The 26,275-nt window shown below is 37.5% G+C and overlaps 1 protein-coding gene across 1 annotated transcript in view; it reads right to left on the minus strand.

Moving 5' to 3' along the window:
* Positions 1–18,061, minus strand: part of LOC107127979 (uncharacterized) — a 74,868-nt gene extending 56,807 nt beyond the window's left edge. Inside the window, exons 1-4 of the mRNA XM_074021578.1 lie at positions 17,921–18,061; positions 14,323–14,451; positions 4,046–4,133; positions 1,022–1,161 (exon numbers count right to left, since the gene is read on the minus strand). Of these exons, the coding sequence (XP_073877679.1) occupies positions 1,022–1,161; positions 4,046–4,133; positions 14,323–14,451; positions 17,921–18,061 (498 nt within the window). The remainder of the gene's footprint in view (positions 1–1,021; positions 1,162–4,045; positions 4,134–14,322; positions 14,452–17,920) is intronic.
* Positions 18,062–26,275: the final 8,214 nt, after the last annotated feature.

Consider the following 26,275-nt stretch of genomic DNA (forward strand, 5'->3'; position numbering starts at 1 on the left):
TGGGTTCTAGCCTTTAAATTCACCTTCCTTTAATATAAAATGTAGCCTATGTTTGCAGCCCAATAATTTTCTCAGCTTACTTCCTGCAAGTAATAGTTTGGAGGTCCAAAGTATTTTTTATGTTGTGCTGTTTCTTCCTTTGTAGTCCAAGTAATTGTGTTCCCAGTAATACAAATTTCTTAAACATTCTGAGTTGTCTGTAGGTCTTATTGAAGTTCATTCCACTATGGAATTATTAGAAACTTTATGCTTATGAATTAGTGGAGATACATGAGGTGCACCATTACCCACTTTACAGGCCTCTTGTCTGTTTGAGCGGTGCTATGATTTGGGTGTTTGTCCCCTCTGGACAAACTTAATCTGGACAAACTGTTGAAACTTAATCTCCATTGTGGCAGTATTGAGAGGTGGGCCTTTAAGAGGTGATTAGGTCATTAGAACTCTGCCCTGATTCGTTGATTATTCTTTAATGGATTAATATATCAATGGGTTAATGAATTAATAGGTTATCATGGGAGGGAGACTAGTGGCTTTTTAAGAAGTCAGGAAGAGAGATCTGAGCTATCACAGTCAGCCTCCTCACCATGTGATGCCCTGAGCTGCCTTGGGTCTCTGCAGAAAGTCCCCATCCCACCAGAGCAAGAAGCCTCTGGCAAGACATGGACCACTGACCTTGGACTTCTCCATTTCCATAACTGTAAGAAATAAATTTATTTTCTTAATAAATTACTCAGTCTCAAGTATTCTGTATAAGCAAGGGAAAACAAACTAAGAAAATAGTTTATGAGACACTAATATATATAACTAGGAACTTTCTAGCAGAGTAGACCAAATAAAGAAACTGTATAAATACTTTTATAATTTTTTAAATTTTTTTTTGCATTTTTTTTCCTACAAAAGCTTTCCACTTGCCTTACCTTGGCAGAGATCCTAAACCACTTCCAGCTTAAAGCTGCTTAATTCATGAATTGCTACTTGTTCAAATAAACTGTTTTAAAATTTTTATTTTGCCTCAGTTTACCTTTTTGATGTAAATTTTACCTATGAAGGCACAGGAGCTGGGGCTGTCAGCTGATTCCACTCCACACAGCAGCTTTTTTTCTGCAAGAGATAACTGAGCTGTGTACTTCCAGGTCTCTACCACAGTGCATTTCAGAAATCCTGCAAATGTTACAGACTGTTGACATGACTTTCAGGCAGAGCTAATTATTTAGTATTTTATAATTTTCTTCTATTACTCTTTTAACAAGAAAACAGTAAACAGTAAACTTGATGTATCATTGTATCAAAATTAAAAAATGTGGTGGATATATTAATTTGATATTAATTTCCATGAAACACATTATATACAACCAACTATTTGGAATTCTAACTTAATTAATGCCAATGGTTTCTTTCTCCTTGTTAAACCTGGTTTTTATATGTGGCATCTAACCACATAAAAATATTGAAAGTAGAGAAAATATTTTACAATGTCTCTAATAGGAGAAAGATGGAACATTTGAAGTTTGTAGTGTGGTAATGATTTTTTAAGGAGACGGTAATTCAAATGAACACTGATGAAAACCACAGTTCCATCTCCATCATTTTAATTTGAGCACTGAACAAACATTTCTATCCTATATTTTCTCTCACTGATTACTCACAGAATACACAATTACCTACTTTGAACTAGTATGTACACATTGCAAAAACACAGATAAAAGTGTTTAAATGATTTCTAAATTAAGGCGTAGAATTGTTTTCTATTTACTTATTCTTCCGGAAAATTTTTCTTCTCCTTTCTGCATTTTCAAAAAAAAAGAAAAAAATCTGGTATCAATTTAAGAAGCTTAGCTGCTGGCAGGAAGCAAAACAGAGTAGTTCTACTTTGGAGGGGAGTGAGGGGGATTTTTTTTAAATCACTGAAATTTAACTGTTGAAATTGCATTTTGCCCTATTAACTTTTTTTTTTTTTTACTGTCCTACTTAGTATTTGAATTGCTTGACCTAGATATAAAATTTACATTTACAATTCCAAAATTATGGCTCCCTGTTCAAATTAATATAAAATCTGTCTAGCTTCATTTCCCTCTGCATATGCACTACAGCTCTACGATAAGTATAGTTATATGACATTAATATATTTAAAAGGCATCAATTCAACAAGAACGTTAACAACTCTGAGGCTGTTTGCTCTCAAAACATAGTTTAAAATTATACAAAGCAAAATTCAACAAAATTAAGGAATAAAAATACAAATTCATAATCCTAATTTAATCATTCATGTATCAATAAAATAACTAACAAAAATACAAACAATAAGTAAGCATGTAGAGAATCTTAGAAATACAATGAAATTTTTGATAAGGCACTGAAATTCATGTCAATTTGGAAATGCAAACTAAAACTCACAATTAGATATTACTGCTATGGGGTGCTGTGATGCTCTACTGAAATATCCGAAGAGTTTAATACCCACCTATCAGCATTTGGAGATGATGGTGAACAATAGCTTTTTCACGCACACATGCAAAGGAATAGCCCCTTTTCTCAATTTGGGTCTAATTTTCTCAATTGAGAAAAGGGCCTATTTCTTTGCATCTTTGCAGAGTTATCTTAAGCTCTGAGTCTTAAGAGCTTTATTCATCTTTATTAAATATCTGACACTGATGAGGATGGAACCACCTTTGCAAAATTTGTAACACTAAGAAAATTATGACAGTGCAAGAGATCTGATATAACCAACTGCATCTTGCTTTTAACCTCCAAACTGCCCCTAGTTATTCCTGGGTGTGGGGCAAGCTAACTTTGAGTGAAATTTAGTTTATAGTTTAAATGATAATAGCCCTTCCCCAAAACTATACCAGCCTTGAAAAACTAATGAAATGCCACCAGGTTACGAGAATGAGAAGGGCCTGCATTCTACTAAGAGGTAGGCATTGTTGAATGATTACCAGCCATTATTCTGGAGGTCACAAGATCTGCAACTTCCCCAGTTACTCCTACAGATAACATCACTATTGTAAAAACAAAGATTGGCCTTTTGAGATGTCTTTTCAGGCTTTTTCAGTTCTGACAATTGGGTGGCCCCACCGAGACCTGTGATTCAACCAGTCCTGTCAATCCCGCCCAAGAACAGATTCAGTGCGGGAGGACCATTTTCCACCCCTAAGATTGCATCCGTAACCAATCATCAGCACTCATACCCTATCTCCCTGCTCAGAAAACTGTCTTTGAAAAACCCCTAACCTTTGAGCCTTCCATGAGATTAATTTGAGTCTTAACTCCCTATCTTGCATGGTGTGGCCAGCCTCTTGTCAATTAAACTCTTTCTTTACTGCAATGTCATGGCCTTGATGTACTGATTTTTCTGTTCTGTGGGCAGGACAGAATTCAGCTTTTCATTTAACTCTCCATGGGTCTGAGAACCAATGGAGTGGAAGTATAAATAGGATTAATCATGCACCATCCTTCTGGTGACCCATGGGAGGATTGTACTTTCCATTCCCCAAGCTTAAAGCAATATACTTCTAGATGTCCTACTTCCCAAAGGGGAAATGTTTTACTGGGAGATACAGTGATGTTACCAGTGGCGAGTCCATACGGGTCTGCAGCAACTCGATTCTTGCCTCTTAGAAGGAGTGAATTAGGCTGGGGAACATAAGACAGAGTGAGAGACTGAGGCAAGTTTTAGAGCATGAGTGAATGTTTATTTAAAAGTTTTAGAGCAGGAACAAAAGGAAGTAAAATACATTTGGAAGAGGGCCAAACAGGCAAATTGAAAGATCCAAGTGCTCTGTCTGACCTTTGCTTTGGGGTTTTATACATTGGCATTGTTCTGAAGTTTGCATTTCTTCTCCCTTGATTTTTTCTTGGGGCAGGCTGTCCGCATGTGCAGTGGCCTTTCAGCATGTAGGAGGGGCTGCATGTGCAGTGTGTTTATTGAAGTTTTGCGCATGTTTATTTGAGGTGATTTTCCCTTACAAGTCGAGTGTTCCTAGAAGATCATGTATCAGTTAAACTCTGCCGTTTTCTCTTAGTGCGCATGCTTGAGCCCGCTCACCCAACTCTTGAGATCTGATCAAGAAGCTGCCGAACATCAACTTCAGGTGTTTTCTATCTTCTGGGAGACTGTCTTTCTTTGGCATCAGCTGCAACCAATCATTATTTTAGCGGGACCGTTTAACAAACGCCTGACCATCACCTGATGGTCACCTGACATTGGTTGGGGCCTCTCCCACCCTGCTCGTGTCTGCCTAGCTACCTACTCTAACAGAGTCACCATAACAGGAAGGGTAAGTGTTTCTCATCACTAGGGAAAGCAGGGCTGCTGCTACACAACAGGGGAAGGGAGGAATGTTATGGGTGCTCAGGTGATCCACTAGGGTATATTTTGGGTTCACATGCCCAATTTTAACTGTGAATTCACACAGAAATGCACTCACCGTGGCATGAGAACATGAAGATAGCCAGAGACTGAATCTTCAAGGTTATGTGCCTTAATCCTGTCACAAAGCACTCCACCTAGACCTTGTGAGTGCTAGCCAAGAGGGAGAGAAATCTAGAATAGATGATGGAATAAGGGAATAATAAATTGTAATTATTACCTTGAAATCAATTGCAATATTGGGCTATGGTTTTTCCCATAAACTCTTTCCTTGTAAGTTTCGCAGTAACAAGACCAACTAGAATTTTATTCAACGATAAGAACAAGCAAATGGGTGTGAGTGGGACAAAGTGGAGAATATAGTACATAATGTCTTGTTCTGCCCAGATCTCTTCCTTTGGGCTGATGTGTGCCTATCTTAGTTGCTGGGCATATTAGCTGCCAGTACTTCCTAGTTCCATCTATCTCAGAGACTTGCTCTTGTCTGCAGGCAATTGTCTCAATTAAGGTTGAAATTGGTCTCAGGTGTCCTGTATCTAATGATTATCTAATCTGTGATACAAAGACTAACTACCTTCCCTCAATTTTTGACAACCCGGAAATGCTGCTAGTTTACTTTCAGAGCTTCTCACAGGAAGTCTTAAGATCTAAGAAGTTGAGGTAAGAGAATATTTGAATGATTTATATGTAATTTATAGTAATTGATGGTGATGAGAAAGTGCTATTTTTCTCGAGAGTTCAGTAAGCCGGTTCTGAAATTATATTATGAAAATTACATAAATACACACACATTTTAGCATTATAACACATGAATATCAAGATGAATACCAATGTACTCTATGGAAGAAAAATTAACATTTACTAAAATATGAGTGGATATTCTTAGAGTGTATAACTTTAAATGTTTTTGCTACCTTCTTTAAAATCTAATGTTGATGATGCCCATTTTACATACTATTAGGTTTGCTTTACACACATTTAAGTTCACTTATCAACAAATGTATGTGTTAAGCAAAGCAAATTCCATAGCCGTTTTCTACACTCAGTTACTTAACCTATGCTGTGGAAACTGCAAAAATCCCAGCTGAGCTATAGTCAAGAAACTTCCTGCCTTATCAGCAGGAGTGTAACACTGCAGCTCCTGGGAGCTTTGCTTTTCTCCTATTTGAGCAACCTCAACCTGAAACAGCACAAATTTGTGCATAAGTAAAACGTGTAGACAAAGCAGATGCTATAATGATCCTCTCCTATAGAGAAAGGAGGAATTATTACGCTGTAAGGCAAGGATACTATGATAATTAGCCAAAGGGCATGTACTTACACAGGAAAACATTAGCAAGATCTCTAGACTTCTATTTGGCTCCATATGACTTAATTGCTTTCTATTGATGATCCCTACACATAGCCCTGTGCTTCTTATGCTCAGAGGTCATGCCAGCTGAAAGTCCAAAAATGAAAGTGATACCTAACCTCCAAATCACACATCCACATCGCCCTAACACCAGTGACCAAATAAGTCCCTAACCTATGCTCTTCATTTTCAATAAATAAAATCATGAAATTGGAAATTAGACCCCGTGCTAAATACAATGCCTAAGTTCTATTAAGATTCTAGCTCTCATTAATTAAAAAAAAAAATCAGTAACTCAGGAAAGAGCAGCTGATGGTAGCTATTGTTTAAATTGCATATATATATATGAATGCATGTGCACTCTCTATAATGTGGCACTTGCTCAATATATATTTTATTAGTAATATTTTTATTTAGTTGTAAGTACTCAGGGATTATTTATTTTATGCATAGTTATAGTTATTGTATTAAAGAAATATAAGTAATGCTACATATTTGGGATGAAAACAAAATTAAAGTCAGTCACCTTTGTTCTTAATCTCAGTGAAATCTATTTAATATATGGCTGGAGGAAGATTTCAGTTGTTCTCGATCTCAATTTCGACACTTGTAAAGTATGAGATATTATTTAAAATCACTTTCAACATTTAAAAAGATAATTGAAATTTAGAATATGCTCTATTTGTGAGGTTATTATGAAGATAAGTAGAACGATGGTTTCCTGAAACTCTAAAGATGTACATATATACAAAGAAGCCATGCATTCTTCTTTCGTCGAAAACGCTTTCTTGGTTGTCTTGTCTGAGCATTGCGGATCTGGTTTTTAGCAGTGCTCAAATCATTTTATTTAATGTGGAATATTATCTAGAGCAAAAAAACTGTAAGTTACCAAATGATATAAACACTGACAGCCAATTGACAGTTTATTTAAGGGGAATTTCCTACATCAAATTACCAGTAATTCTGAAGCTCAATTCAGGTCCTGCTCTGAGGCTAACTAGCTCATTTGACTATGATCTACTGATGAATGTACAGGAAATGTAATGAAATCTTTGATCTGGATCCGTGGCAGCCATATGTTCATTAAGAAAAAACTGTAATTTGATTTTTTTCAGCATTCATCAATAGACTTCTATGTTCCACATATTGAGTTGGCTTATAAAGGTGAATATGTCACAAATCTTTCTCTCAAAGATTCCAGGTATTAGTTGAAAACATCAATAATTATAACACACCAACTATTTTAGGTCTTGTAGAAGCAGAAAATATGGAGGATCCACTCAGCTAAGGTTTGGAAATATTAACAGATGAGGTTATGTTAGAGCTTCATCTAGTTCACCAGGTGATCAATGTTATTCTCAGATAGGGAAAATTAAGTGCAAATTATCAGATGCAAAAGTTACAAGTAGTTTTGAAGTCACTCAGCGAAAGCGAGCTCACCACTAGGTTATAAAATTAATTTCCACCTACCTGTGACCTTTGTCTCTGCAGTTTATGTAATACAGTCTCTTTCCAACAAATAGAGTTGTGACCCCTTAGAACACTATAATTTTATTTCTTCCTAAAATGAAATCCTCAAATGGCCATCCTAGATGTCATGTCCATTGCTCGTGCTGAAGGAAAGGATAGAGTAGAGGCATAACGTGTGGTGAATTTGACTGGCTTCCTAGAAGAGATCATGGTTCAAATTATTCCAACATTGACTATTTGAAGCTATTTCAATGGGCACTTGTGCCCCTTTGGCATTCCCCATCCTTTTGTTTTTTTGACCACTTCCTTGATTTTTGGCCCTAGAAGGTGTTCCAGGCTCATCTTGTATTTTTCCTGTTCCAGCTCTAAAATCAGTAGTTTCTCCAAGAAGGTTGAATTCCTTTAATGAGAGAATAGTATTTGCAACCAAGATCTGGGCAGAGGAAAATGCTCATTGCTATTGGAATTGCATTGCCTCTAGGACTTATTGGCACACTGAGTTAGAAAAATTTTTTTCTATGACAGATAAAGTATAATCTAACTTTGGTGAAAGAATTAGCAGTATATGTGGGTGATAGTCATTGTTAACATACTTATAAATTTGCTATTTATTAGACACAATGGTAGCAGTTAAATATTATGCTTAGTCTTGCTGTTATGACTTTTCTGAAGTTATGGTTTACTTGTGTTGTACAAGCTGATTGATAAAGTTCGATGTTACTAAGACAGCAAGAAAAATGAGAATAGGGCGATTTAGGGATGCCATATATGCTGGTAGCCAGAGGGTACAATCAATCTGGGGACTACTTTAGGTATTGGATACACGTCTTTAGAGGTAACATAAATATACATTGTTTTGTGATCACCTCATGAATATAAGATGGAGCCCCTCCCACTTAGTAGGTTAGATTTGAGCCCGATGACGATATATTCACTCCAAGAAAGTAAGAAAAATTGGTATGACTCCTATCATGAAATGTCCTGGAAAGAACAGGGCAACATCCCACAAGGTCTAAAATGGAGAGACCCAGGGAGAGCAACTGGCTTTGACCTTTTTTTGCAGTTACAGAATAGGGCAGGATGAGTGTTCCTTCACTGGCCAGGTTTCTGTGGATTGAACTTCCTGCTGGTGTCAAAGGAGAGAGCACCAGACTTACTGACTGTCCCAAATGCGAGGAAGATGGGAACAGGGAGAGAGGCTCTAAAGCTGTCAGTAGACATCAGAAATGGAGTCAGACTTTTCTCCCCGACCCATACATTAAAATAAGTAGTGTAAATAAGTAGAAAGACTTTCATTTGCAATGTATAAAATGTTCTTAGTTATAGATTAATTTTATGGGTTAGTCAAATGCAAATAGATACCATGATTGAATAGATTTCTAAGTACAAGTTACTACAGAAAGAAGTACAATTACTAATTTAATATACCTTATAGTTTGAAACATTTTACTGAGAAAAACAAATGCGCCAAGTACAGCATTGCACTCTGCACCCAATTTATTCTGAGTTTTCTTTACCTTTTTCATGACCACCATTTCAATATATATTTCAATAATAAATCACTCATGAAATAACCTATTTCCAATTTTCTGATCTTAATTGCTTGCCAACTTCTGAATATATTTCAGGAAAAGATAGAACCAAATAGAATGTTACCTGTGAGACAACCATTATTTTAAAAAATGATATTTTATAGAAAATGTCAATCTATAAGCGACAAGAAAGGGGAAAGTTCAAGCAGAGCCCCTTATTCTATATGCAGATAATTCATTTTTTGAATATTATATCGAAAACCAATTCTAAAGATTTTCCCCTAATCTATATTAAAAATAGTTGTATTTTTATAAATATTTTACTTATTTTAATTCAGTGATGATTTAAAAATTAACAAGACAAAAATTTCTAAATATTTGCTATGGTGCTGCACATATTTTAACTTTGTTAAAAATGTATTAGTCTTTTTAATGCCCTTAAATGTGTGGGAAAACTTTCAAATCATTAACATGTTATGTTTATATGTTAATACAAGTAGTTAGAAGATAAATATTCATATTTTTTTGTCTTTACACTATAAATATTTATTTTTAATTTATTTTAATCATATCATCTCTGTTCTCAGCAAAACACACTTTGGTCCATTTGGAATGAACCAAATGCATTTGGAGTATTCAGAAAGAATGTTGAAATAAAAGGTTAACCTTAAAGAGAATGAATTTGGCTATGTACTAGGGAGAGTAGATTAGGCTGCAGTAACAAACAGAATGAGATAGTATAAACACTAGGTACAATGAAGTACATTTCCACTCTATTGATAATCCTGTTACAGGGTAGCTGGTTGGTCTTTTCCATGAGTGGTTCAGATACTGAGGCTCTTTCCAACCAATGTCTCTGCCAACCACATGTATTCATCTGTTCAATACATGTGTAAAATAAGAAGAGAAAATGTGGAGGAGGCACGGCGTCCTGGGTGTTGACCTGGAAATTTAATATAATATGTGCTATTTCATAGGATGTCCAAAAATAACTGTCAATAGGACCATGTGCCAAGATAAAGGAGGAGTGTATGGATTGTGTTAAATAAGCATCCACTGCAGGCTGCTAATCATTAGGCATATGGGAGGTAATGCTTATTCCCAAGGTAGAGTACAGAGTAACAGCAGGGCTAAATGGTAGGCTTTTTGAATTTGCAGTGATAAAATTCCTAAAGTAAAAACCTGTCTCAGACAGGATCAGCACAGAAATTGTACTGTACAGAGGCTGGAAGTAAAGTGTCTCAGTAATGACAACCAGGTATAACTTAGCACAGGAGAGATCAGAGTTAGTGCTATTTGATTAATAATTATTAGTATTTATGCTACATAATTAATATTATAAAGAGATTCATCTCATGCATAATCTATGAAAAAATTAAACCAAGGATTTTTTTTTCATTTTTCATTATTTTTCTCATGTTCTTTTATTCTAGAAAACGATGTGATAAAAATAAATTACTGTTTTGAATAGCTAGGGAAAATTTACACGGAAAAATAATATACTTTTAAAATAATCCATTAATATATAGTAACAAGCCCATTTTTATTCTGAGGTTAATCCCCATGTGAAATGATTAGACCACGCACTGCAACTCTAATTCCCCATGCTTGTGCATTAAGCTGCCATTTGTTACTTCTGTTTGCATTAGTCATTTTGACTCCTAGTGCACAGTAAAATCAAGACTAACTATGGATAAAGCAGAAAATTTAGTGGGAAAATATAATGAATCCTTAAATTATTTTTATCATTCCATCTGGTTGGCAGTTATATTGCTGTGTGGGGTTTTTATAAGATCACAGTAAATATAACAATCTTCTCAGGAGATTAAGTTATTGGTGAAGAGTCACTTTAATAAATAAATATTTACACAACTTAGAAATTGTATAAATGTAAAATGTAATGACATTTATAACCTTAAAACTTCATTATTGAAATGTACAAATCTGAACAATGTTAACATTTGTACAAATCTTAACAATGTTACAAATCTGACAATGTTAAGATTGCCAGATATAATGCTCTAGTTTAATGAAGTAGCTAGTAATTTTTAAGCAAGGCTTTTTTTTTAGCCTTGTCATAATTAATCACATATCTAGAAAATATCTTGTAGCTAATCATATAAAACAAATTCCTGGCTATTATGGCCTTAGAATTAGCACTAACCAAAACTCTAGTAACAATTTTCTTTACTAGTATTTATTAATTAGCTTGGTTTTGTGGCAGAAATAGGACGAGTCAATGAAAATCTGTCTTATATTATTGTGAAGAGTTTGAAATTCCAATGCTTAGTTCAGAATGCAGTAATGTACAATGCTTCATCCCCTCTACAGACACTGTTCAATCTTAGTGTGATGCTGGCCAATGGAATATAAACAAAAGTGGGGACTGCAACTTCCAGGAGCTGCCAATAAAAGGGAAGTGTGTGACTTTCTTCTCCCTATTCCTCCTCCTGTTTGGAATATTGATAAGGAAATCTGGAATTGGAGTAGTTATCGTGGACCCTGAAGTGAATCTGAGAATGGAGGTTACACGTGGTGGTGGAACCTACTTCTGCCATTTTATACAAAAGATAAATCATTGTATTTATCATTTCACTCTCTCATCATCAGCTCAAATAAGGCTTAATTGATGCAATGTGTATCATAGCTTGGTAAGGCAGAGCTATTAGACCCAACAGGAAAACTTTACTAATTATTTGTTTTATCATATATGACTCAGTCGTTAAAACATAGTGTGTGAAGTCTGTCATATTAGTTATTGAGGGAATGAGAGAGAGAAAGACAGTGAGAAAGGGAGACATATGTAAATCAATAATTTTACTTTTACAATTGGTAACTTTGAATAAATTGAAAAATTATGGAAGAGTTGTTAAATAGTTTTACTAGGCATGAATTAACTGCACATTAGGACCCAGACAGACAACGATATATTAATTAAAAAGAAATTGTTAATTTCTTTCAAGTCTTCCACAAAATACATCAGTTCATTTTATCAGTCATGAGTCTAAGCCTATAAGCAATTTTAACACTGTTAAAAGGTGTTTAACACCTTTTCTTCAGTGCACAAGGAATGTAAAATAAAACAATGTGAAAATTTTATCAGAAGTAATCTTTCACTAAGGAGTTTTATTATTAAAACTCTGACTCTTCCTCAGTTGCATAATGTTGATTGCAATCAACTTATACTTAAAAAAGGCCATGTGTTTTTGTTTATTTATTATTATCATCATCAATTGTAGGCTACTTGTTAGTTACCAAACACATTTTGGAGTCACCCTATATGCATAAGCAGAACAGTTATATGCAACTTCAAGTTAAAAAATAAAAGTAGAGATTCACATCCACATTACTTTTTATTTTTAGACATTTGATGCCATGCCTTGTAAATTTTGAAATTCAACATGATAATCATTGATTTTTTATTATTTTTAAAGATGCACATTTTCTAATACTTAGCTATTATAGTAGCACTTTCCTGAAGAAGCAAGAATTTAAGAAAGGAATTAAAGAGAAGAACCCATTTTTAATTGCAGCAAAGGCATGGATACAGATACATGTCTACACATGTTTGAATGTGTGTATATCTCTGCTGTGACAAAATTTTACAATAGTTTACAGCAAAAATGTATAAGACTAAATATTATCAATATATGTATAAGAATTAAGACACAGATATGGGAAAATAAAACTTAATGTAAAAAATAAATAAGTTTGAAAATAACTATAATCTATTGAAAACATAACTTTATTAATAAAATTAATTAAAACTCATCTATTAATATTTTAAGTATAATAGCAAATTCTTGCTTCATTTTGCTAACTATTGCCAGATTTCAGAATCTGCCTTAATCTGACATAAAACAGGTAGTGTCATATAACATAAGAACTAGAAATAAAATCTTGATGAGCATGGACATACATGCAGAAAAAGTACCATTATTAAAGGTTATTTTTGGGAGGCCGAGGCAGGTGGATCACCTTAGGTCAGGAGTTTGAGACCAGCCTGGCCAACATGGTAAAACGCCATCTCTACTAAAATACAAAACTAGCCAGTCATGGTAGCAGACACCTCCAATCCCAGCTACTCGGGAAGCTGAGTCAGGAGAATCACTGGAATCCAGAAGGTGGAAGTTGCAGTGAGCTGAGATCTCACCATTGCACTCCAGCCTGGGCAGCAGAGTGAGACTCCACCTCAACAATAAATAAATAAATAATATTACATATTTATGCAATGCATTAACAGTAAGAAAAAACAAAAATGGATGGATAAGCAGAATATATCAGAAACCTAGAATAAATTGCAATCAACATTATGCTATTGAGGAGGAGTCAGAGTGTTTATAAATAAAATTCCCTAATACAAGACTGCTTTTGATAACATTTTTAACTTTTTTTTCAAGGAAATCCCCTTCTTGTGTCTGTTTTTCCACTAAGAATGTATCCATCCGTCCTTTGTAGATGAGCATCACACGCTTTTTGAAAGATAAAATTTTCTATTAACCTCTATGTTCTTCGGTTTTCTCATAAGTAAAAATAGATGGTAATATGTAACTCTAAAGTTTGTTGTGAAGAGAAGAATTGAGGTGATGTATGCAAAAATAACTAGGAAGTTTTTACCACACAGGGGGTGCTCAGTGAGTGTTAGATACCCCTGTTCTTCCCTTAAGATGTATATATATATATATATATATATATATACACACACACACACACATATATATAAAGTTTAGGTTCACATAAGAACAAAGCATCAAAATAGAGTGTCTTTACAATTGGTACTAACAAAATTTTTTTAACTCAAAGATTTACATTTTATATGTAAGAAACAACAGGACTACTGATAAATAATAAAAGCTCTTAATGCAGACAACTTACACTTAAGTCTGGGCTTGATCACAAACTAGCATTTTGGTACTAAAATATGTTATTTGGTCTTCCTGAGCCCATTTCCATATTTAAAATTCGGGATGATAAATTCACTGATATATTATTAAGATTTAAATGAGATAATTCCTGAGAAGGAGTCATAATCATTCCAAAATATAGACATTATTAGCTAATATAAGTAGTAATAATTATTAGTAGTAATTATTATTACATAATATATAGTAGTAATATTGTACCGTAAGCAAATACTACCTTCAAAAGAGGGAAAATAAAGATCATCTTCATGATAATTATTTAAAAGCTACCAGGCATAGGTGGACCAACAATCAAATGATAGTTATTAATTTAATTTTTTTTTTGAGATAGAGTCTTGCTCTCGTCGCCCAGGCTAGAGTACAGTGGCAAACTCTCAGCTCATTGCAACCTCCGTCTCCTGGGTTCAAGTGATTCTCCTGCCTCGGCCTCCCAAGTAGCTGGGATTACAGTTGTCCACAACCGCACCCAGCTAATTTTTGTATTTTTAGTAGAGGTGGGGTTTCACCATGTTGGCCAGGCTGATCTCCTGACCTCAGGTGATCTGCCCTCCTCGGTCTCCCAAGACAGTTATTAATTTTGATGCTCAGGCTAAAATCCATTCTATCTGAAAAGCCGCAACCTGAAAAGAGGAGCAGGTACTCATTTCTTTGAAATCACAGGACGCTGAGTTTTACTACCTTCAATAGCATCCCCTTTTTCATTGAGAACCGATTGTCTCCTGGATTGTGTACTGTTACGTAGTGACAAAGCATCTTTTGGATCTCTCCTCTAACGCGCTGCTGCACAATGGTGGCTGTGCTGCTCCTCTGTCAGGATTGGCAGACACAACGGCAGCAATAAGTGAAAATCACAGAGTTTAAGAAAGTGTTTTTAACCAAAGTATTTGTACTTCAGTATTTCCTATTGAAACATACAATCTAAGTCCAATAAGCCACCTTTTCAGACATGTGTATATGCCACCTTAGCAAAATCAATTCCTTTAGACAGAAAAAATTAATTTCTTTTGAAGATGAAATGTATCATATTTTTATCATTTAAAAACAACAATATGTATAAAAGGTTATGCTGAGAAGTAGAGATTTGCTCGGGTATTATCTACTTTTTATTGAAACCTTTAACTTAGAATATCCCATCCAGAAAAACAAAACCCAACTAGAAAAAAGCAGAAAACAAAACAACAGCCCTAGTTGAGCTTTGTTCATGTATGCATCAGTTCCCTTAGAATGTAATTTACCTAACTTAACAACTTGGTGTTTCACCGAAAACACCGTGGTATTTCACCCTTTTGGATTTAGTTAACTGGCTCAACACTAAGCACTGATACAGCCACACCCTTCAAAATAATATAAAGCTCAGGAACATCAGAAGAGAAGCCAGAAGTCATAAAAGAGAAGTCAAAGGATGAAGCCAGTGGAGAGAGTACCATCATAGAAAGATGAGAATAGGAATTGTGAGAAATAGACTGAATTATATAGAATAAGGCTTAATTTCTGAAAATACAACAGAGCCACTAAATTTTACATACATCATTAGTATGTCATTATTCATCACCATACAGTTATTTGCAAAGATGATGAGTGGTGACTTTTTTTTTGAGGCATAGTCTCACTCTCTTGCTCTGTCACCTAGGCTGTAGTGCAATGGCATTGTCATGGCTCACTGTGGCTTTGAACTCCCAGGCTCAAGCAATCCTCCCACCTCAGCCTCTCTAGTAGCTAGGACTACAGGCACAAGCTACCACACCTGACTAACATTATTATTATTATTATTATTTAGAGACAGTGTCTTGCTATGTTGCCTGTTGCCCAGGCTTGTCTCAAACCCCTGGGCTCAAGCGATCCTGCTGCTTTAGCCTCCCAAAATGCTGGGACTACAGGCATGAGCCACCATGCTCAGTAACTCTAGTCTTGAACACAGCCATGGATGTAATATGCAAAGCACAGTCTTACCCTTAAATTGTGTGACTCAGGGGCCTTTTTAAAAACACTATCATTTTAGGACAAGTAAGGCAATACATTTGAAATCCATTTATGTCCTAGTCTTTTTATTTCTTTCTTTCCTCTCTTGTAGCCAGCCACTGGGTATTCAGTCTTTCCCTCTGCCACACATGAAAACTAAACTAAAACTGCCCTGGGTTCTGAACTAGGCATTTTCTGGTGGGAATGCAGTGCTGTAAAAGTTTACCATTTTGTTCCACGTAAGAGGGGAATGAGGGCTTGAAGCCAGAGGTTGGGGTATTAAAGGGTTTCTTCCTTCTTAAGCTCGTGGAAAAAAAGTAAAAGTAGAAATAGGAATTAGGCATACAGAAAAATACAAATAGGAAAAATTAGTTTTGCTGACCACCATAGGCTTATAAAAAGTTGCAAGAACAAGGAGACGTTTGGAGAAATAATCAAACATTCGTTAAAGATTGAAGAAATTTTACAGATTCCTTAGAGACTTCTCTCCACTGGGGAGCTCTGCTAAACTCCTTGGCAGAAGTGAGGTGATCTTCTGACTGATTACGATATGTATTTAGGATAGTAAGATCTTCTTGTTGAATTGAACCCTTTGCCATGATGTAATCCTCTTCTTTGTCTTTTTAAATCTTTGTTGATTTAAAGTCTGTTTTGTCAGGAACTATGATTGTAACCCCTGCTTTTTTCTGTTTTCCATTTGATTGGCAAATTTTCTTCTATCCCTTTATTCTGAGCCTATGTGGGTCTTTGCATGTGAGATGGGTCTCTTGAAGAGAAAAGGCCAGTGGGTCTTGGCTCTTTATCTAGCTTGCCATTCTGTGTCTTTTAACTGGGGCATTTAGCCCATTTACATTTAAGATTAGTATTGATGTGTGTGAGTTAGATCCTGCCATCATGATACTAACTTGAATTGTCTGCCTAGTCAGTCCCAATGTGAGAACCTGGATATTTCCGTTTGAGGTGCTGAATTCACTCACTGCTTTCATTCCTCTTTGTTAGTGGCACAGACCACAGCTGCTTCTCATCAGCCATCTTGGCCCCTTCCATCCTCTATATCCACAGAGTAATTAAGTTAGAATATTTGAAATATTCAAAAATTTTGCAGACTTGTTTATGTGGTTGCTTCATAGTGTCACTTGTCTATGTACTTCAGCATGTTTTTGTAGTGGCTGGTTACAGTTTTTCCTTTCAATATTTAGTGCTTCTTTCAAAATCTCTTGCAAGACAGGCCTAGCAGTGATGAATTCCCTCAGCATTTGCTTGTCTGAAAAGGATCTTCTTTCTCTTTCTCTTACAAAGCTTAGTTTGGCCATATGTGCAATTCTGGGTTGGAAATTATTTTCTTTAAGAATGTTGAATGTTGGCTGCCAATCTCTTCTGGCTTACAGGGTTTCCACTGAGAAGTTCACTGTTAGTCTGATAGGCTTCTTTGTAGGTTACCTGGCCTTTCTCTCTGGCTGCCCTTAACATTTTTCCTTTCATTCCAACTTTGAAGGATCTGATTATTATGTATCTTGAGTTGATTTTCTTGTGGAGTATCTTACTGGGGAGTATCTTCAGTAAGACACTTACTAGGAAGTACCTTTTCTGCATTTCCTGAATTTGAATGTTAGCCTGTTTTGCTGGGGTGAGGAAGTTCTCCTGGATGATATCCTGAAGTATGTTTTCCAACTTGTTTCCATTCTCACATCTCTTTCAGATACTTCAATCAGTCATAGGTTTAATCTTTTTACATAATTCCATATTTTTTGGAGGTTTTGTGCATTCATTTTTCACTCATTTTTTTTCTATTCATGTATGCCTGTCTTCATTCAGAAAGATAGTCTTCAGGCTCTGATATTCTTTCCTCCACTTGATCTATTCTTCTATTTGTACTTGCAATTACATTGTGAAGTTCTCATGTGTTTTCAGCTCCATCAGGTCAGTTATGTTCCTCTCTAAACTGCCTATTCTGCTTACCATCTCCTATATTGTTTTATCATGATTCTTAGCTTCTTTGCATTGGGTTGCAACATGCTCCCTTAGCTCAGCAAAGTTAGTTATTACTCCCCATCAGAAGCCTACTTCTGTAAATTTAGCCATCTCAGCCTCAGCCCATTTCTTTGCCCTTGCTGGAGAGGTGTTGCCATCATTTGGGGAAGAAGAGGCCCTCTGGCTTTTCAAGTTATCAGTATTTTTGCATTTTTTTTTTCTCATCTTTGGGGGCTTATCTACCTTCAATCTTTGAGGTTGCTGACCTTTGAATCGTGTTTTCGTGGGGTCTTTTTTGTTCATGTTGTTTTCTGTTTGTTTTTCTTTTAACATTTAGGCCACTGACTGTTAGCAACCATAGGGCTGCTGTGATTTGCTGAGGGTCTGCTCCAGCAAATCCTTGTTTTTTCCCATACCTGGAGGTATCACCAGTGAAGGCTGTGAAGCAGTAAAGATGGTGACCTGCTCCTTCCTCTAGCAGCTCCATCCCAGGGAGTCACAGACATGGTGCTGGCCCAAACACTTCTGTAGGAAGTATCTTTAGACTCCTTTCTGGGGTTCTCGCCCAGTCAGGAGGAACGGGATCAGGGACCCACTTACTGAAGCAGTCTGGCTACTTTTTGGTAGGGCAGGTGTGCTGCATTGGTGGGGACCCTTCTTCATTTTGACCACCCAGAATCTCCAGAGCTGGCAGGCTGGAACAGCTGAATTGACAAACTGTATAGATGGTGGCCACCACTCCCCCACAGGAGCTCCATCCTAGGGGAGAGATCAGAATTCTGTCTATATAAGCCTGGCTGGAGTTAAGAGGTGACAATGTGCTAGCAGCCCTCACTCTCAGCACCTCCTTGGCCTCGGTATCCACTCTGGGGGAGCTTGAGGAGCCCTCCAGCCCTCCACAGCACTGTGGGAGCCCCTCCCTGGGTTGGCTAAGGCCAGAGCTGCCTCCCTCTGCTTGCGCAGAGGTGTGGAGGGAGAGGCACAGGCGGGAACTGGGGTGTGCCTGGCGCTGGCAGGCCAGTGCCAGTTCCAGCGGGCGTGGTCTCAGTGGGCCCAGCGGGCCCCACTCAGGGAGCAGCCGGCTGGCACCACAGGCCCAGGGCAGTGAGGGGGTTAGCACCCGGGTCAGCAACTGCGGAGGTTGTGCTGGGTCCCCCAGCAGTGCTGGCCCGCTAGCACGCACTCAAATTCTCACCGGGTTTAGCTGCCTCCCCGCGGGGCAGGGCTTGGGACCTGCAGCCTGCCATGACTGAGCTCCCCACCTGTGGGGTGCTCCCGCCCCAAGGCCTGAGCATCCCCAGTGGGCCCACCCCAACTCCGTGGCACCCAGTCCCATGGACAGCCCAAGGGCTGAGGAGTGCAGGTGCAGCTCGAGATTGGCAGGCAGCTCGCCTGCAGCCCCAGTACAGGATCCACTAGGTGAAGCTAGCTGGGCTCCTAAACCAGATGGAGACTTGGAGAACTTTTATATCTAGCCAGAGGATTGTATGTACACCCATCAGCACTCTGTATCTAGCTAACCTAGTGGAGACTTGGAGGACTAGCACTCTGTGACTTTGTGTCTAGCTCAAGGATTGTAAATACACCAATCAGCACTCTGTGTCTAGCTCAGGGTTTGTGAATACACCAATTGGTACTCTGTATCTAGCTAACCTAGTGGAGACTTGGAGGACTAGCACTCTGTGACTCTGTGTCTAGCTCAAGGATTATAAATACACCAATCAGCACTCTGTGTCTAGCTCAGGGTTTGTAAATACACCAATCAGCACTCTGTGTGTAGCGCAGGGTTTGTAAATACACCAATCAGTACTCTGTGTCTAGCTCAAGGTTTGTAAATACACCAATTGGTACTCTGTATCTAGCTAACTCTGTGTCTGGCTAACCTAGTGGGGACTTGGAGAACTTTCTGTCTAGCACTCTGTGTCTAGCTCAAGGATTGTAAACGCACCAATCAGCACTCTATCAAAACGGACCAATCAGCTCTCTGTAAAATGGACCAATCAGCAGGATGTGGGTGGGGTCAATAAGGCAATAAAAGCAGGCTGCCTGAGCCAACCAGCAGCAACTGGTTCAGGTCGCTTTCCACGCTGTGGAAGCTTTGTTTTTTGCTTGTTGCAATAAATCTTGCTGTGCTGACCCTTTGGATCCAAGCTTCCTTTACGAGCTGTAACACTCACCATGAAGGTCTGCAGTTTCACTGATAAAGCCAACGAGACCACGAACCCACTGGGAAGAAGGAACAATTCCAGACGCACTGCCTTTAAGAGCTGTAACACTCACCATGAAGGTCTGCAGCTTCACCCCTGACAGCGAGACCACAAACCCACCAGAAAGAAGAAGCTCCAGACACGTCTGAAGGAACAAACTCTGGACACACCATCTTTAAGAACTGTAACACTCACCGCGAGGGTCTGCAGCTTCATTCTTGAAGTCAGTGAGACCAAGAACCCACCAATTCTGGACACAGAGTGACTGAAGACCCCAAGCTGGGAGGTCCTGTCCAGTGAGGAAGAATGTGTCAAGGTCCTGTTAAAAAATAAGCAGTCTGGGCTGGACGCGGTGTGTTATGCTGTAATCCTAGCACTTTGGGAGGCTGAAGTGGTTGGACTGCCTGAGCTTGGGAGTTCCAGTCCAGCCTGGGCAAAATGGTGAAACCCCATCTCTAGTAAAATAAAAATGAAATAAAATTTAAAAAATTAGCCAGGTGTGGTCGCGGGCCCCTGCAGTTACAGCTACTCGGGAGACTGAGGCAGGAGAAGTGCTTGAACTGGGGAGGTGGAGGTAGCAGTGAGCCAAGATCGTGCCACTGCACTCCACCTGGGGACAGAGTGAGCCTATGTCTCCAAAAAAAAAAAAAAAAAAAAAAAATTCTGGCTATAATCTGGCAAAGCAGGTGTGCTGCACTGGGGAGTACCCCACTTCATCTGACTCATCTGAACCACCTGGACCCTCCAGAGCCAGCAGGCCAGGAATGCTGAGTTGAGGAAACCACAAAAGTGGCGACTACCCCATCCCCCAGGAAATGCCCTCCCATCTCAGGCAGACTCAGTCCGTTGCTGTTGGCTGGCTGGAGTTCCTGCTATGGAAATGGGGCCCACAGAACAATGCTGCTTGGCTGTCTGGATTCAGTCACCTTCCTAGGGAAATGTACAGACAGACCTCTGGCCCTGCTGGGGATCCTAGGGCCGGAGTGTGTAAAACTCCTGAGTCTGTGTGTGTGCCTAAGTGGCTGCTCTGCTGAGACTCTTCAGCTCTCTCTGCATGTCACACCCAAGGCCCTGGTAGCGTGGGCTCACAAGGGGACCTCCTGGTCCATGGACTGCAAGGATCTGTGGGAGAAGTGTGGTTTTCCCGGCAGGGTCGCACAATCACTCACCGCTTCCCGTGGCTAAGGGTGAGAGTTCTTTTGGCTCCATGCCACTCCCAGGCGGGCTGTCAGCCCATCCTGCTTTTTGTTGTTCTCCATGTGTTGAGTTGTCTGCCTAGTCAGTCCCAATGTGAGAACCTGGATATTTCAGGTTAAGGTGCTGAATTCACCTGCTGCTTTCATTCGTCACTGTTAGTGGCACAGACCGCAGTTACTTCTCATCAGCCATCTTGGCCCCTCCCACCCTCTATATCCACAGAGTATTTAAGTTTGAATATTTGAAATATTCAAAAAATACTAGAGTTGTTTTTTTTTTTTTTTTTTTTTTTTTGCTGTGGGAATCATATATACTCCAATATAAGAAACTTCAATACATTTCAAAGTAAAACTTTGATTAGCAAATAGAAATATTATTGTTTTCAATATACTTTCTTAAAACCACATAAGCTCAATTTAGAAAAATTATATTTTGCCAAGAATGTGACAGTTGCTTTCCATCTACATACACATTGGTCTTTCTTCCAAATAGAAATTTTATCTTTAATGAAATTATTGCTTCTGCTCAACTTGTTCTGTCTGCAATTTTTCAAGAAAACACATTTTGGGTTCTTTGTTTTTTTATTATCTATTATCTTTATTAATATCTTCAATCTAAGGTTCTTTATGCTTTTGTATTTTCCTTTGAATAATTAAATCTGTTGTCTGTTTCACTGAATCAATGTTATACAACAAATTTAGTTTCATTAGAAACCCACCATACCTCATCCATTTCCACTTAATTTTATTTTATTTTAAATTGCGCTTTCTTATTTTCCTATTTTGTTATCTAAACTTTGTTCTTGTGGCTATATGCTCCTGTTTCATAGGGACCAATTTTTTCTCAAGCTATAGTTGATGCTAAACATTTGTGGAATTCTCTTACATATCGGTCAATAAATCTTTTTGATTTCTGCTTTACTTTTGTTTATCTTCATGTTTCTGTCCTTCCGTTATTTGCCTTTCCTTTGAAATGCATTGGATTCAACCAGCATTATGTCTTATGTTTGATTTTTTTAACCAATATTTACCATGTTTAGTATCAGACTTCTAGGTTTGTCTAACGACTTACTGGAATGAATTACCCTGCCCTGCTGCTCCATATGGTTTGTACTTTAGGGTCTCAGTTGAGGCAGAGATCAGACTGATGTCTAATATTTCATTTAAACTCCCACTTTCCAGAGGACATTACCCAGTGTACCGTCCTTGGGGGGAAAAAAAAAGTTAATGGCTTCTTAGACTCCCACTGTATTTTTATCCAGCAGTTTGAACTGAAGACAAACATGAACAAAAAATCTACAGCATGTTCTGCTGAAAGATTTTCCCTTTGTTTGCTCATTACTATATTTTTCATAGTGATTACATCTTCCTGGATAGAAGTCACAGCTCACATGGCTATCTCCCTAGTTCCTTTACTCTTTTTCTTTTTTGAATGTTGGGTGATATTTTGAGAGGAACTAGGTTCAATTTTCTAATATAAAGCCTGTCTTTGAGTACACAGATTCAGTTGGAAAGATATGAGATGTTTTTCTGACTTTTCCCTGATCCATGTTTTTGAGTTTTGACATCATAATAGCATTAGACAAAATATGATAATTATTTTCTTTATTTTGTATTGCTGTGTCTTTCATTAATCCTGTTTAGTATACATCGAGGTAATGAGGGCTTTATCCCAGTTTCTCATTTTAGTTTATGGTCTTTTTTTTGTTTTCTCGTGTGTATTTCTCCTGCCATCTTCAGTATTTTTAGGAGAGAGTAGTATGTGATTAAAGTTTCTATATTGATGTCATTCTGAACGAGTTGTTCTCAATTTATAATCCAAAACATTTTCACCTAGGTGACAATCACTTTGTTTACTTATATTTATACATTTTTAAGTTTAACTCTTTAGCGGTAAAACGTGTTATGTTGGGGGTTGAGCAGACCTGCTTTAATCTTTCAAGTATGAATGAAAGAAGTAAGGACATTTTAGAATTGTTATATTTCCACTATCACCAACTGGAGTTCTGAAAACATTCAGGAAAAGTGATGCAAGTACAGTCAGATGCACCTTAGAGGAAAGGCACAACTTTATTTTTTTATTTTATTTATTTATTTATTTTTTGATGGAGTCTCACTCTGTCGCACAGGGTGGAGTGCAGTGGCACAATCTTGGATCACTGCAACCTTCACCTCTGGGGTTCAAATGATTCTCCTGACTCAGCCTCCTGAGTATCTGGGATTACAGGCATTACAGGCAAGTGACACAATGCCCGGCTATTTTTTGTATTCTTAGTAGAGATGGGGTTTCACTATGTTGGCCATGCTGGTCTGGAACTCCTAACCTCAAGTGATCTGCCCACCTCGGCCTCCGAAATTGCTAGGATTACAGGTGTGAGCCACCGTGCCTGGCCAATTATTCATTTTTCATGTTTGTTACTGCAGTATAAATGTTGAATGTTAGGTTTTTTGTTTGCTTGTTGGTTCATTTTCAGAGTTTTGCTCTTGTTGCCCAGGCTGGAGTGCAATGGCGCAATCTCGTCTCACTGCAACTTCCCCATCATGGGTTCAAGAGAGTCTCCTGCCTCAGCCTCCCGAGTAGCTGAGATTACAGGCACCCGTCACCACGCCCAGCTAATTTTTGTATTTTCAGTAGAAACAGGGTATCACCATGTTGGCCAGGCTGATCTCGAACTTCTGACCCCTGTTGATCGACCCACCTAGGCCTCCGAAAGTGCTGGGACTACAGGCGTGAGCCACAGCGCCCAGCCCAGATGTTAGTCCATTTTTGACTAGCTTGATTTCCATCAATAGAAAGCCAAAATACCAGCAACTTCACTTTACTTAACATACTCTCAACACCCAAAGTCAACGTGGCATCAGTAAGGAATCCCAATACTGTGTGTTCTCTGGTAAGCAAGGACCAAAAGTCACTCGCAAGATTAGGATTAGCACCCTTTGCCAAATACCCTTATATTCTTCAATTATCCAACAGATGATTCTATCAGCCTGACAATGTTGATAGCATTCACCAGAAAGAACATAGAAAGCTAATTTGTAACATTATGGCCCCAGAAAAGCTCCTGTATCAATTGCAGTGGATCAATTGACTGAAGTTGAACAATGATGTCTAGGATAGTAGCCACTAACAGATAGATATTCAAATTCAGGCTTAAATTTTTAAAAAATTAAATAAGGCCATGCCTGTAATCCTAGCACTTTGGGAGGCTGAGACAGGCGGATCACAAGGTCAGGAGATCGAGACCATCCTGGCTAACACAGTGAAACCCCGTTTCTACTGAAAATACAAAAAAAAAAAAAATTAGCCAGGCATGGTGGCGGGCGCCTGTGGTCCCAGCTACTTGGGAGGCTGAGGCGGGAAAATGGCGTGAACCCGGGAGGCAGAGCTTGCAGTGAGCCAAGACCGTGGCACTGCTTTCCAGCCAGGGCAACAGAGCAAGACTCCGTCTCAAAATAAATAAATAAATAAATATATAAATAAGGTGAAAATTCAGTTCCTCGTTCACATTAGCCACATATCAAGTGGCAAATGGCTAGGGGGCAACTATGTATTAGACAACAAAAATGTCGCAGGCAATTATATTAAATGGCTTCTGATCTAGAGCTTTGTGTGGAGCCAGGATATGGAATCCGACATACCTTGGCTCAAGTTTTGAATCTTCTACTTATAAGATGCATCATATGTACTCATTATTTAATTCCCCCCAGTCTCAGTTTTTCTGTCAGCAAAATGTGTATAACATATTTACCAAATGAAATTTTTGTAAGATTAAATTTTTTAATCATTCCCAAGCTTGGGAATGATTCTGTTATTAAATAAGTCTTCAATTAAATTAGCTAACATTATTTTTAAAAATACTAATAATTAGTTTAGTTAAATGCAAAGTCATAATTTCAAGAGAGGTATTTTAAGAAAACAGCTTGTCAATATGCCTGCATCTCTATCTTTATATTTACCTGCCAGTGCCGATACATTTGTTGCATTTAACATATACTTTGAACATGGCATTTTTAGATAGATGATGTTTTTATAATTTTAATTTTGTCTTTTTAATTTCAGCCAGTTCTTATATAAATGGATACAATACAGAAATCATAAATTTCCTAATAAATATTTATTAAGAAAAATGTTGAATTTCCTACTTCACATCTTTAGATATACTTAGACTGAAAAAGAGATACATTGTACAAGTTATAAATGGAAACAAAATGGAAAGTTTAGGAACCATGTAAAAGCTTTTCTTTATGAAATTCATCAGTATTATGTCACGTTTTTATAAAAATACTTTGAAATTATTGAATATACACACTAATTCTTATTTAATAGAAAAACAATATTTTTACGTTCAAAAATTCTATGGAGGAAAAATAGAGTGAGTTGTGTAGTTTGACAAACCCAATATAAATAGACTTATGAAAATTGACATATATTAGTTTTCTTAATTAGAGCAAATAGGGAAACAGAAGGTTATCTACATATACGCCAGACACAGCAACTATGTACTAAGAATACAAACATAAATTTTTCCTTAGCCATGTACTTTGAAAGGTTAAATATAGAGAAAGGAAAAAAACAAGTGAATTCAACTTCCAGAATGAAAAGTGGTAATTTAGCCAGTGGTGAAGGAAGTACTGTGGAAGAAAAAAAAAAAAAAAAGAGGAAAAATATAAATTAAACTGAAATGTGTTGGAAAGACTCAACCACATTTTTCAGCCAGTGGTATGCTTAAATTAATTATTAAGGAACAATAAGCATTTCAACAGGAATCAAAGATGGGGCATGAACCAATCAAAAGACTTTCTCAGGAAGAAAAACTGCAAACAGTTCAATACAGAGATTTAAAGTACTCTGTCAAAGTATGACAAGAATGTCTAAACAGGTAAAATGAGATCAGATCTTAAAGGAACTTATGTGTAAAGCTGAGGGCAAATGTTATAATGAAAGTTATTTCTCAAGTCTTTGAAGATTTTTTGACTATGGACATGACTTAATCATACTAGACTTCAAAAAAAAAATGACACTGGCAGAAGTGTGGTAGATTGGAGAGTGGAAATAACACAAGCAGAAATTCTGTTAGGTCATAACAGTATTAATCCAGAAAATGAAGACCAGGACCAAAATGGTGGCTGTGAGAAATGGAAGAAGAAAATGAAATAGTAATTTGTAAAACATTGTGATTAATTGAAAATGGAAAATTAAAGAGATATTCAGAATAACATACATTTTTAAATTCTAAAAGATATATGTGGAATCAAATCATAAAATGCTATATTAATCAAATGTCATTATTTGACTCT

Source organism: Macaca fascicularis, chromosome 17 (genome assembly GCF_037993035.2).
Source record: "Macaca fascicularis isolate 582-1 chromosome 17, T2T-MFA8v1.1".
In the NCBI taxonomy this organism is placed as follows: Eukaryota; Metazoa; Chordata; class Mammalia; order Primates; family Cercopithecidae; genus Macaca; species Macaca fascicularis.